The sequence below is a fragment of the Phoenix dactylifera genome, unplaced genomic scaffold (assembly GCF_009389715.1).
Source record: "Phoenix dactylifera cultivar Barhee BC4 unplaced genomic scaffold, palm_55x_up_171113_PBpolish2nd_filt_p 000077F, whole genome shotgun sequence".
Taxonomy (NCBI): domain Eukaryota; kingdom Viridiplantae; phylum Streptophyta; class Magnoliopsida; order Arecales; family Arecaceae; genus Phoenix; species Phoenix dactylifera.
The window spans coordinates 390,722-405,543 of record NW_024067676.1 but is presented as its reverse complement, the minus strand read 5'-3'; the positions used below and the strand labels follow the sequence as shown (position 1 = coordinate 405,543).

At 39.9% G+C, this 14,822-nt stretch overlaps 1 protein-coding gene across 1 annotated transcript in view; it reads right to left on the bottom strand.

Annotated features, from left to right (window-relative positions):
• LOC103717819 (acyl-CoA-binding domain-containing protein 6) overlaps positions 1 to 14,822 on the bottom strand; it is a 28,138-nt gene that overhangs the window by 7,131 nt on the left and 6,185 nt on the right. Inside the window, exons 9-12 of the mRNA XM_039116270.1 lie at positions 14,615 to 14,754; positions 14,195 to 14,321; positions 13,970 to 14,084; positions 11,257 to 11,345 (exon numbers count right to left, since the gene is read on the bottom strand). Coding sequence (XP_038972198.1) covers positions 11,257 to 11,345; positions 13,970 to 14,084; positions 14,195 to 14,321; positions 14,615 to 14,754 — 471 coding nt within the window. The remainder of the gene's footprint in view (positions 1 to 11,256; positions 11,346 to 13,969; positions 14,085 to 14,194; positions 14,322 to 14,614; positions 14,755 to 14,822) is intronic.

The following is a 14,822-nucleotide window of genomic DNA, read 5'->3' as shown; positions in this document are numbered from 1 at the left end:
GTTGACAGTAAGCCGTGAGAAGAGAGGAGAGAGAACTTACCTCCACCTCCACTTGTATTGCCCCAAAATCATCATTATCTTATATATAAGTATTTGTATAAATGAGCTAGATGTCCTATAAAATTCAGCAGTGATTTTGCATGTAGTTTATTTAGAAGAATCTTCGTGCAAGGTTTTCTTGGAGCACCTAAGGGGCATTAAGTGCAAGGACTAGGTTACAATTTTTAAAGTTGAGCTGCCACCTCGTGCTTGCTAGCAAGCTTCCACCCTGCACTTGCTTGAAAGCTGTCACTTCATGCTTATTACACATCGTGCTTAATAGTAAACAGTTATCTCATACATGCGTCACCTCATGCTTGACTTGAAGGAAAAATTTCCCGAGTTGTCCGATAAAATCGAACGCCAGGCATGAAAAATCAGTTTTAATTTTTTTTATTTTATTTATAACAATTATAAATATTAAATTTAACTTTTGTGTAAAATTACCTCAAGGCCGTAGCGGAAGTTGGTCGAGGTAATTTGAATCTGGATCTGGATCTAGATCCCTGAAGGTAGCTCTGCGAGGCCTGGATCTACAAGCCCTCTACTTCGCACGCACGTCAAACTTCGCAAGAAGGTTGGATGATGTTTTTACTCGTGCAAAACAATCTTTTGCAAAAGGACCCTTGGAAGAAAAGAAATCCAGAAAAAGGACGTTCCCTTTTCTCTTTCTTTCTTTCTTCTCTTTCTTTCTTTCTTCAGTTTCTTTTCTCCCGTTTCTTCACAGCACGCACAAGCCACAGATGCCCGTCTCTTGATCCCGATCACAGAGGAAATGGAAGGGAGGAGAGGACACCGGATCTGGGCCGAACTCCAAACCACCAGAGAGAAAGGACTCCTTCCTTTCTCTTCTTCTTCTTCTCCACAGAATCAAATCTCCTTCTCTGTCTGACGTTTTCTTCCCAAGAAAATTTTTCTCTCTCTCTCCATTCGAGAGGAAACGGTGGCCTACAAATAGGCCAACGCTGAGAGGAGTTAAGAGGCGTAATGGTCCAGCGTTATTGAATTCATTCATTATCAAATATGAATGAATTTGATAACGGTTGTTTCAAAAACAACCATGGAATAAACCAGCGATTAATGCCTATTATTGCCGGATTTCAAAAATCAAACTGGACTGGAATGTTGGCGGTTCAAAACCGCACATTCCGGTCCAGTCGGCCGTCTGGCCGGAGGCCGGTTGGCCGCGCAATCGCCGGTCGGAAAGCTTGCGGACGCGTGAAACAGAGAAGCTCTGTTTCATGCGTCCCAGGTGAGTCGCGGCTCACAAAACAAATGCTAAGGGTCCATGTGAAGGGAGTGGTCCACGGGTCCATGGCATTTATTCACGGTCAGCAACCACACAAAATGGGAAAAGTCAACTTGATACAAATGGGTTAGCCCATTTGATCATAAGTTAGTCTATTTGGTTCTAAACCAAATTTGCAGCCCATTTGAATGAATTTTTGACCCGAAAAAATTCCACATGAGTCTGACTCATAGGAGATTCAATTGGGTCTAGTTTCGGCTCGATCCAAGTCCGACTTAGATCAGAACAAATACGAAATTAAATCCCAATTAAATCATGATCGAGCCCAATTACACTAATTTAGACCCAATCAAATCCAATCTCAACAATTGAGTCCTCATCAAGTTCAATTATATTAATTAAAACTTGATTGACCCGAAATATAGACTTAATTAGTTGTTCATCCATGAAATTTAGCATGTACCTCATGTTCAGTGCTAGCTGAACATAGACAGAGCCAAATTCCAAATGACCCATAATTTAATTCTTAATTAAATTGGGTCAAGACCTTCCTACTCAGCTTGACTAATGTGCGTGACTCCGATAGGTTCGAACACTAAGCCGGTAGTACATGGACTACTCCATGCACTAATCGAGGTGACCATCTAGCAATGATACCCGACGTCCGGATAGGTCAAATATGCAAAGCAACATTCAAGAACCTAGACGTATGGTTGTTGCATAATTCATCCCTATGACCTTCGATGCTCAAGATGACCTCAGAGTGGACTGTCGAACTCTGGATCCGGTCATCCATAGTATATTTCAATTAATCAAATCAAGTGACCATCACTTGGTTTACCCTGGCCAAGGTTTTACTGAATTGAAATACAGCAAGACATCAACTCCTCTAATCTGGAGCGGTCAATCCCATCTTGACTCGTACACAGACTTCGCGAGTACTTGACTGCACCCAGCATCCTTCCGATCCCTGAATTAGAAATTCAGGTCATCCAGTGCCTAAGTACAGTGAGTTGCTTGCAAGTCACCGTGACAGTCTCAGGTCTAAGGGGTACTTATGCCCATACGTTTTACGAGCTAACTCCCGACAGTGGAGTGCTACGCAGGTGAGTCACTATTCAGTGACGATGTACTCCTACATCTCACCTGTATGCCATACAGTGTCTCCACACTCCTTGGTTTAAGAGGACAACCAACTAAATGGCACACAACGACCTATACTTGACATAGCTATCGTCCAATTGACAGCTTGTCATTTGGTCGCGAACTGGTTTAAGGATTAAATGATAAAACCTCTTTTATCCACTAAATTAGTCCTAAGGACTTCATCACAATACACAGGAGTTCAATTTGAAGATGCAACACTTGTGATGAATAGAAAATTACCAGAATAAATTTTTATTCATTTTAATAAAATATATATACATAATCCAATTTCTTACAATTAAAAAATTGGCTTTGGGACACAATTCCCAACAACTCCCACTTGGACTAAAGCCAATTTGTACAGTATCTTATACCCATCTTCGATTTGTGATAATCGAACTCCTTTACAGAAAGGGCTTTAGTGAATGGGTCAGCTAGGTTCTCCTTTCTATCGATCTTCTGAAGATTGACGTCACCTCGTTCCACGATCTCTCGTACAAGGTGGTAGCGACGCAGAATGTGCTTGGTCCTGTGGTGAGACTTTGGCTCCTTTGCTTGTGCAATGGCTCCAGTATTGTCACAATACAGAAGAACTGGACCGTTGATTGAGGGAGCAACACCAAGTTGATTTACAAATTTCTTGATCCAAACAGCTTCCTTTGCCGCATCTGATGCAGCAACATACTCTGCTTCGCATACGGAATCGGCTACTGAATGCTGCTTGAAACTTTTCCAGCAGACTGCTCCTCCATTCAGGGTAAACACAAATCCTGACATACTCTTACTGTCATCATGGTCTGACTGAAAACTAGAGTCTGTAAACCCCACAAGTTTTAAGTCAGATTCTCCATAGATTAACCATTGGTCCTTAGTATTTCTTAAATACTTAAGGATGATTTTCACCACCTTCCAATGGTTCTCACCCGGATCAGACTGATACCTACTCGCTACTGCTAGTGAGTAAGCAACATCCGGTCTTGTACATGTCATGGCGTACATAATAGAACCTACTGCAGAAGCATATGGGATTCTACTCATACGCTCTCTCTCTTCGGAAGTTGTCGGACAATCTTTCTTAGAGAGAGAAATTCCTTGGCCTATCGGAAGATAGCTCTTCTTGGAATTCTCCATGTTGAACCGCTTCAACATAGTGTCGATGTACGTGGATTGGGACAATCCAAGCAACCTCTTAGATCTATCTCTATAGATTTTCATCCCTAGGATGTAGGATGCTTCTCCCAGATCCTTCATGGAGAACTGTGATGACAGCCAAAGTTTCACATTTTGTAATGCAGGAATGTCATTCCCAATTAAAAGAATGTCATCCACATACAACACAAGAAATGTGATCACTGAACCGTTAACCCACTTGTAGACACAAGGTTCTTCTTCGTTCTTAACGAAGCCATATGTTTTGATAGTTTTATCGAAACGTATGTTCCAACTTCGAGAAGCTTGCTTAAGTCCATAAATGGACTTTTGTAGCTTGCATACTTTGGACTCGTCTATGGATGTGAAACCCTCAGGTTGTATCATATACACCTCTTCTTCCAGCTCTCCATTTAGAAAAGCTGTTTTCACATCCATTTGCCAGATTTCATAATCCATATATGCTGCTATAGCTAGCATGATCCGAATAGATTTTAGCATTGCCACAGGGGAAAAAGTCTCGTCATAACCGATACCATAACGTTGACGATACCCCTTGGCAACCAGACGGGCTTTATAGGTTTCCACCTTTCCGTCTGCGCCTCTCTTTCTTTTGAAGATCCATTTGCACCCTATGGGTTTTATCCCTTCGGGTGGATCAACTAGTGTCCATACACTATTGATTTCCATGGATTCCATTTCGGATCTCATGGCGTTAAGCCACAACTCAGAGTCGGACCTCTGCATAGCATCCATATAGGTGATCGGATCCTCATTGTTCTCATCGAGCTCAATGGGATCTGCGTCTTGGACCAAGAAACCATAGTATCTATCCACTTGACGCAGTACTCTACCTGATCGCCTTAATGGTGCTTCTACATTGGGCTCCGGGTTTGATCTAATTGAATCCGGTTCTGTGGGTTCAGTAGATTGTGTTAAATCTTTTACCTGTTGAACTTCACTAAGTTCAACCTTAGAGGCAACAATTCCTTCACTAAGGAATTCCCTTTCCAAAAAGGTTGCCTTAAGTCCTGCGAACACCTTTTGTTCATTAGGAAGGTAGAAGTAATAACCCCTAGTTTCCTTGGGGTACCCTACAAAATAACACTTATCGGACCTAGGACCAAGTTTGTCAGTTTGAGAACGTTTAACATAAGCCGGACATCCCCAAACCCTAAGGTATGAAAGTGTCGGCTTACGCCCAGTCCATATCTCATATGGAGTCTTCTCAACAGACTTACTTGGAACCTTATTTAGTATTATACACGCAGACTCTAAAGCATAACCCCAAAAAGATACAGGCAGACTAGTAAACCCCATCATGGATCGAACCATGTCTAACAGAGTTCGATTTCTCCTTTCGGATACACCATTGTGCTGAGGTGTTCCTGGAGAGGTCCATTGTGAGAGAATCCCATTCTCCTCTAGATAAGTCAAGAAATCACCGGAAAGGTATTCTCCTACTCGGTCTGACCGAAGGATCTTAATACTCTTTCCAGTCTGTTTTTCTACTTCATTACGAAATCGTTTGAACATTTCAAATGATTCCGACTTATGCTTCATCAGATAGACATACCCATACCTGGATAGGTCATCTGTGAAGGTTATGAAGTAGGCATAACCACCTTTGGCACTTACGTTCATAGGTCCACATACATCAGTATGTATGAGGCCAAGAACATCGCTAGCTCGTTCACCCTTTCCAGAAAAAGGTGACTTGGTCATCTTACCCAGAAGACAGGATTCACAAGTTGGCAATGATTCACAATCATTGATTTCTAAAATGCCCTGTTGGGCTAACCTGTTTATCCTGTTTTTATTTATGTGACCTAACCGGCAATGCCACAAATAGGCTTCATTGACATTATCTAACTTAGGGCGTTTATTAGAGGTGTACATTACATTCACAGGCAGTGATAGAGTATAAATGCCATATTTCAATTGTCCACGAAAAATTTTAATACCATTCAAAATGATATCACAAAAATTTTCTTTTATTGATAAACAATAACCATTTTTGGCCAAAAGGCCTACAGAGATGACATTCATTAAAAATGTTGGACAATAATGACAATCATCTAATATGACTACTCTAGATTCACAAACAAGCTGAATGACTCCTAAAGCTAGGACTGGAACTGATCTTCCATCTCCAACGTTCAGGAATCTCTCGTCATTCTTGAATCTTCTACTAACTTGAAGTCCCTGCAACGAATTGCAAATATTAATTGGACTTTCGGTATCCAATACCCAAGTGGTAGAATCATAAATTGAAAAATTACAAGGTGTTATCATATAATTACCTTGTGCAGCAACTGTTTGCTGCTTTTTCTTCTTAGGCCTGTTTGGATCAAGGGACGCTATGTAAGCCGGACAGTTCCGCTTCCAATGACCCATCTTCTTACAGAAGAAGCACTCTGCCTTGCTCTTATCGGCTTTACGCTTCTTAGTCTGGCTGGGCTTAGAGACCCCAGCACGAGCTTTTTGCACCTTCTTCTTCTTTCCTTTCTTAAAGGAAGAAAGTCCTGCAGAAGTCCCACCTACCACATTCACCGTTTCCTTTTTGAGTTGGTGATCCTTCTCATAGGTCTGCAGTAAACCTAGCAAACCATGATAGGATACTTCAGGTTTAGTCATTCTATAATGACTAAAGAAGGTCAGGTAGGACTTGGGAAGTGAGTTCAAAATGGCGTCCTTGCCCAATTGCTCGTGCAAAGGAAAGCCAAGTTTACTTAGGCGATCGATTTGTTCGACCATATACAATACATGATCGGTGACCGATGCCCCTTCCCTCATGCGGGCATTGAATATAGCGCAGGAGGTCTTATGTCGTTCAACATCATCAGGTGTGCCGAAAGACTCCTTCAACATTTGAAGGATTTCCACTGGCTGCGCTTCCTCGAATTTACGACTAAACTCATCATTCATCGAGGCCCTCATGATGCAACGCACTGTAGTGCGATCGTTGAGCCACTTCTGATAAGCGTCTCTGATTGCACGTGGTGCATTGGCTGCAGGTTCCTCAGGTGCAGGATCCGATATCACATACAGGATCCGCTCATGCTCTAATACTATTTTCATCTTTCGATACCAGCTATCGAAGTTAGGTCCATTAAGCTTATCATTGTCTAATAGTGTTCGGAGGGACAATGAGTTAGCCATATCTGAAAAATAAAGGAAAAATCCAACTAATCAGTATATGATTTATTTAATCCTAAAGACTTGGACTTTAGTCTAAAGTTTTCTCCCACTATTTTAATCGAATTAATAGCCTCTACCTTTAATTCGAGGAATTACTTTAATTCCCTAGTGGGTACTAGAATCCGCATAGACTGCATACGGGCCCGAGGAAGGCTCGGCCAACCCATGTGCATCTAAGGGTAGGTACATTACCAATTATTTCTCTAAACAATTTCTAGCAATCAATTTTGCCCCAAGTGGTAATCAGTAGGCGGAGGCCTCCACTGAAAATCCTGGTTAGGTCCAACCATTAATGAACTAACTCGATGATACTACCTAATGTATGATCAGGCCCGAGGAAGGCTCGGCCAACCTAATCACAATTAGATAGCTCAAAAAGCTATCATATAATGAAGGATAATTCCAGTATTTAGAGGAACACCAGACGGAAGCGTCCTGCATGTTCAACTGTAATATTGGACCTATTATCATTCACCTTAATGGGAGGCTATGATCTAGTTATCTATATAACTTTATCATTTTAAGGACCTAATAATTTAGAGGATTTTAAATGATATGTAACACTGACCGATAATTCTAAATCCTCCCACTGACTTCACCAAATCATATAGAGGACTAGCTCTTATTGGTCTATTAGACACCTAAATCAGTCACACTGATTTTTCTTAATGGCATGGGTGAGTGCCAAGTATCAAGGTACCTTAATCAAAACTTGATCGACCAAATTGGCCAGGTAAGAGAGATCATGGGAGGGTTACGCCATTAACCTCTTTCCTAGACACCAACTATGTTGGCCAGGTAAGAGGTAGCCCCAATTAAAAACCATGATCAAATGCCGACTTACCTTAGACACCAATTGGTTTATCAAGTTGATTTAGGTTATCCTTGGGAACTCGGGCTCGACCACTAAGCCACAATCAGATCCAATTGAAATGTTTGGATATGATAAACTACAACTATTGAGTTTGATCATTTTATAAACCTTGATTTAGTCTAGTTCAACTATTGATTAGATTAAATCATGTTTCTTAAGTTAGTCCATTTCAATTTGATTTCATAATTAGGTCTAACCTAGTCAACTAATCTGATTGTGCTAACCCATCCCCAAATCCCATGTTCAAATTTAAATTTTAATTCGAATTTCAAATTTTGAATTTTAAATCTTTATTTGAAATTCAAATTTTAAATTTTAAATTCAACATTTAATTCTTTATTAAATGCATTATGATCATGGATTCAAGGTGTCAATTTATTCCAAATATAAACAATTTATATTTAAATTTTGTGGTCATAATAAATTTAAAACTGAAATTTCATAAATATCAATTATGCATAATTTCACAAAAATAAACTATTTATTTTATGATACAAATTAATCTCAATTTTGTGCTAGGACAACCTTTTCACTATAAGGGGTTAACCTTATAGTAGGACAACCTTATAATTCAGCACAAGATTGATATTTTATCAATAAATCTAGATCTAATCTAAATTTAAAAATTAAATCATGCATAATTCTAGATATTATAGGCCAATTCCATCGGCCAACCTGGCTCTGATACCAGTTGAAGGAAAAATTTTCCGAGTTGTCCGATAAAATCGAACGCCAGGCATGAAAAATCAGTTTTAATTTTTTTTATTTTATTTATAACAATTATAAATATTAAATTTAACTTTTGTGTAAAATTACCTCAAGGCCGTAGCGGAAGTTGGTCGAGGTAATTTGAATCTGGATCTGGATCTAGATCCCTGAAGGTAGCTCTGCGAGGCCTGGATCTACAAGCCCTCTACTTCGCACGCACGTCAAACTTCGCAAGAAGGTTGGATGATGTTTTTACTCGTGCAAAACAATCTTTTGCAAAAGGACCCTTGGAAGAAAAGAAATCCAGAAAAAGGACGTTCCCTTTTCTCTTTCTTTCTTTCTTCTCTTTCTTTCTTTCTTCAGTTTCTTTTCTCCCGTTTCTTCACAGCACGCACAAGCCACAGATGCCCGTCTCTTGATCCCGATCACAGAGGGAATGGAAGGGAGGAGAGGACACCGGATCTGGGCCGAACTCCAAACCACCAGAGAGAAAGGACTCCTTCCTTTCTCTTCTTCTTCTTCTCCACAGAATCAAATCTCCTTCTCTGTCTGACGTTTTCTTCCCAAGAAAATTTTTTTCTCTCTCTCTCCATTCGAGAGGAAACGGTGGCCTACAAATAGGCCAACGCTGAGAGGAGTTAAGAGGCGTAATGGTCCAGCGTTATTGAATTCATTCATTATCAAATATGAATGAATTTGATAACGGTTGTTTCAAAAACAACCATGGAATAAACCAGCGATTAATGCCTATTATTGCCGGATTTCAAAAATCAAACTGGACTGGAATGTTGGCGGTTCAAAACCGCACATTCCGGTCCAGTCGGCCGTCTGGCCGGAGGCCGGTTGGCCGCGCAATCGCCGGTCGGAAAGCTTGCGGACGCGTGAAACAGAGAAGCTCTGTTTCATGCGTCCCAGGTGAGTCGCGGCTCACAAAACAAATGCTAAGGGTCCATGTGAAGGGAGTGGTCCACGGGTCCATGGCATTTATTCACGGTCAGCAACCACACAAAATGGGAAAAGTCAACTTGATACAAATGGGTTAGCCCATTTGATCATAAGTTAGTCTATTTGGTTCTAAACCAAATTTGCAGCCCATTTGAATGAATTTTTGACCCGAAAAAATTTCACATGAGTCTGACTCATAGGAGATTCAATTGGGTCTAGTTTCGGCTCGATCCAAGTCCGACTTAGATCAGAACAAATACGAAATTAAATCCCAATTAAATCATGATCGAGCCCAATTACACTAATTTAGACCTAATCAAATCCAATCTCAACAATTGAGTCCTCATCAAGTTCAATTATATTAATTAAAACTTGATTGACCCGAAATATAGACTTAATTAGTTGTTCATCCATGAAATTTAGCATGTACCTCATGTTCAGTGCTAGCTGAACATAGACAGAGCCAAATTCCAAATGACCCATAATTTAATTCTTAATTAAATTGGGTCAAGACCTTCCTACTCAGCTTGACTAATGTGCGTGACTCCGATAGGTTCGAACACTAAGCCGGTAGTACATGGACTACTCCATGCACTAATCGAGGTGACCATCTAGCAATGATACCCGACGTCCGGATAGGTCAAATATGCAAAGCAACATTCAAGAACCTAGACGTATGGTTGTTGCATAATTCATCCCTATGACCTTCGATGCTCAAGATGACCTCAGAGTGGACTGTCGAACTTTGGATCCGGTCATCCATAGTATATTTCAATTAATCAAATCAAGTGACCATCACTTGGTTTACCCTGGCCAAGGTTTTACTGAATTGAAATACAGCAAGACATCAACTCCTCTAATCTGGAGCGGTCAATCCCATCTTGACTCGTACACAGACTTCGCGAGTACTTGACTGCACCCAGCATCCTTCCGATCCCTGAATTAGAAATTCAGGTCATCCAGTGCCTAAGTACAGTGAGTTGCTTGCAAGTCACCGTGACAGTCTCAGGTCTAAGAGGTACTTATGCCCATACGTTTTACGAGCTAACTCCCGACAGTGGAGTGCTACGCAGGTGAGTCACTATTCAGTGACGATGTACTCCTACATCTCACCTGTATGCCATACAGTGTCTCCACACTCCTTGGTTTAAGAGGACAACCAACTAAATGGCACACAACGACCTATACTTGACATAGCTATCGTCCAATTGACAGCTTGTCATTTGGTCGCGAACTGGTTTAAGGACTAAATAATAAAACCTCTTTTATCCACTAAATTAGTCCTAAGGACTTCATCACAATATACAGGAGTTCAATTTGAAGATGCAACACTTGTGATGAATAGAAAATTACCAGAATAAATTTTTATTCATTTTAATAAAATATATATACATAATCCAATTTCTTACAATTAAAAATTGGCTTTGGGACACAATTCCCAACATGACTTCCTACCTCATGCGGGTTATTGAATTGCCTTGTTTTAAGCTACCTCCTCATGAATGACACCGCATGCTTATAACTATTGAACTAGCCACCTCGGGCTTATGACAATCAAACTAGCCACCTCATACTTACAAATTAGTCACCTAGCTAAATCCTAGCTTGACACCCAGCTATTACCTTTTTTGTCACTGCACAACTTATGCTTACAAGGCCACTACCATCAAAATTAAGAACAAAATTTGAACTGAACAGATGGATTTAGCAACTTGAAACCCACCATCATATTCTTCACATACAGAGTATTGATGCCACAAAGAAAAGTATCAATAGAAACCGTAAGGACACAAGAATTTAAAATATTCTTCTTGAAATTTTCAGAATTTCTCATTAAACATTTAAATTGACAAACATTATTATGGGTAAAGAAACCACAGATGTATCATCATAAACTGTAGAGGGTCATAATAAACGCAACAGAAAAGACTCTTAGCAAACTCACTTTGTTGGTAGTAACAGAAGCACCAGGTGAAGTAACAGAAACAGACCACTCAAATTTTAGAACGTCAAAGACTAGAGTTTCCAAATGTCCTGAAAAGAGAACTATATGTTAGAAAGTATGCACTTATTGAAGTATAATTTTAACAAAGTTCCATGAATTAATAATGATGTTAATGCACCAATAGATGGTTCTAACAGAAAAATCAGTAACCCACAGAAATTACAAACAAAAAGATCTCTCTCATACAACTACCAAAACTAGGGAATGGAATATGTAAATCAGATCTTGAGTAAAGGACATGGAGGCTTTCCTTGATGGACTAGAAGGATGAACAATATTTTGTTCTTGAAGAAGTATTGTATCACCCCTTGGGATCCACTAGCATCAACTTTTTTTTTTTTTTTTTTTTTGAAAACTGGGAATGTGGAAACCTGGATGAAAACCTGGGTGAGGCCACCATCAAAGTCAGGTCTCTTGTATCAACCCCAAGAGTGTTACCAAATCTGATAGTTGGCACCCTGAGCATCAACTTAACAATTGATATGGACGTAACAAGGTGGCATCTAGAAAAGGGAAATGATGGTGAAAGGCATGAAGGGGCAACCCCTACAAACATAGAGGGGGGTTGGTTAGTCATAGAGGTCAAGAAACTACTTCAATGGAAAAGTGATCTTTTTAATTAATAGAAGACCTCAACAAGGAATTTTATGAATATATTTTACTTCTAGATGCCTCTTTCCAGCAAAAAAACAGGTGATGCATTCTAGTAGGGTTGCCAAACCTACTACCAATATGTAGATAATAACAAAGATTCAAGTATAATCATCCTTACATGTTAGGAAAGCAACTATATACTCAAAATAAAAAGATGCATATTAGTATAGACCAAGGTTCACTATCTCAATACCAAACCCTGTACAGGTACTATGCTGGTATAATGTTGGTATGTCCTATATGGAGGTTGGTTCGGTGTACCGAGACTCGAATCGTCCTCTGTATCGAGTCTCAATTAGATACCGGTACAATACGACATACTCAATACAGGGCAGTATATACCGATACTGCTACTATAGACTAAGGTATGCCGAACCGATACCGGTCAACGTACCGGTGGCAACCCGGACTGAATCGGTACCGGTTCGGGCCATACGGAACCGATACCGACCGGGTCCGCCGCGGAAGTGCGCCCGCACGGTTTCCAGGATGCGATTCCCCATGCTTCCACGGGCGAAGCCGCACGCGGGACGTGTTTCCCCACGCGGTCGCGTTCCTTTTTTTTCTTTTCTTCTTTTCTTTTTTTTTTCCTTCTCTTCTTCCTTCTTCCCGAATCTTCTCCTTCCTTCTCCTTTCTTCTCCTCTCTCCTCCTCTCTTTCCCCCTTCTCCCGCGAGCAAGGAAGAGTGTTTCCCCATGCGAGGCCCGGTACCAGTACGTCTTCTCTTCTTCTTCTTCTCCTCTCTTCTTCTTCCTCTTCTTTCTTTCATGTTCTTCCTTTTCTTTCCTCTTCTTCCCTGCGCGTGCGGGCGCACTGCCCTCCGCGTACCGGTGCGAATCCGGTACGCAGCGGAAACCGTTTTTCACAGCTGAACCATACTGGTTGACCTCGATACCGATACGATATATGCAGAACCGGCCGGTACAGGCCGATTCAGCATACCATACTATAGACTATATGATAGTAAATCGAAACTAAATAATATTATTGGAGAGTGCACTTCATATCACACTAGAAATATTTAAGTGTTAAAAACTAAGGCCTAAAGTTATATACCACTTTTTAGAGCGGAAAGTGTCATAGCCTATTTTTTAATACATAATAACACAACCATACTTGTGTGACATTTAGACACGTTCATCCATTTGCAAATAGATTGCATCAAATAAAATCTGTACATAGAATCTACATGTGCACTTCTATGTGTGATGTTTTACTTGTCATGCGGTAAACAATTACAAATCTATTAGGCTTTATGCTTTATTTAGATAGGTTATACACTCCCAGTACTTGCTCAAGTTTTATTGTCTTGAGATCTTGATCAACATCTAGACGTGTCCCTCTTTATTATTTAATCATCTTCAAGATCCTTAAATAGTGTTGGCTAAGTTGGGGGGGAAAGACAGATAATTTATTTGAAGAGTTGAAGGTTATATATTATTATGTGAGGTTTGCGTAGTCTACTAAAGCAGCAACTCGATGATAAGCTTTGTTCATCAACTACAGCAGTAAATTCCTCGGTGGCAGGAGGTTATATTATGTATAATCCACATCAATAAATAATATTTGCAATAAACAAATGTTTCAGAACAGCTTTCTTAAAGCGATCAACAAAAGAAACAATGCAGTGTTCAGGATTGAGAGAGAGAGAGGGAGAGACAGATGCTGGGAGCCAAAAGGTAGAAACAAAAGTAGCTTCAATAACAATAATAATTTTAATAATTAAAAGCATGCTCAGACTTTTATCCAAAAACAGAAAAGAAACGAGAATAAAGGGAAACTTGCCATCTTTACCTCTAAATCATAAAATTAAACTTTGTTCTCCTAGTCTGAATAAGATGTTAAGCAAAATCAAGAGTCTCAGAACTATACAAATTTCTAGCATAAAATTCTTAAGATGGAAGCAGAAGAATAAAATGGTCTCTTAATCATGATAATCAAGATCATTTAAAACAGAATACTCTATCAGAGCATACTCTAGGCAACAGTTTGTGCATACGTTTTTTCTTGCTTCCACCCCCTGTGATATACCATTTAGTTCCACAAAGGGCCCCACAGCAACCTGCTCTAGGTGATGGATGATGACCACAGATCTTTAGTCTTGTCCACACCATCTGACATGAAGATATATGTATGCAAACAAGTTACCAAATCCTTAAAATATAAGCAACGCTTTTGAAAAAGATCAACTTGACAAAGTTGAAGTGGCCTCTATGTCACTTACTGATTCAAAGTCTAGTGAATAAAGATCATTCAGAATCCTGGACTTTGATTGCCCTCCAAAAACAAAAAGGAATCTGTCGTCATAAAGAGCTGCCACATGATTTGATCTTGGAGAAGGTCCTGTTCCTCTGTTAATGGCATGATTTAGTTCCAAGGTGCAGTTGAAGACATACAAAACTATAAACATGTCCATAACTTCTCAGTTATATTAAAAGGGAATGTAACTCCATAAGCAATACAAGAATAGTATCAAGTAAGCAAAAAAATCCTTTAATGCACAATGGAAAAAGGTCCCAGTTATTTTATATTTGATATTTTTCCTTAAGTAATGCATTTTCTTTGTTGGCTTCTGTAATCATGCTCCCTCTATCAAGATTTGTCGATCAGATATAGAAGGATGCTGTACAGAAAGCATGCTCACGTATAATGTAAGGGAAGCCATGTTAAAGACTTAAGATCAAACATATGAAGATCATTTAATTTTCTCCTTTTTGCATCCTCGCCCCCAAACAGGATCAAGGCAGGACCTGCTCTGATTACAGTATGCCCACTGCGCGCAGCCTGAAATACAACGGGAAGTTAAAATGTTGAAAATCTACCACCATTGCAAAAAAAAAAGGAAAAAAAAA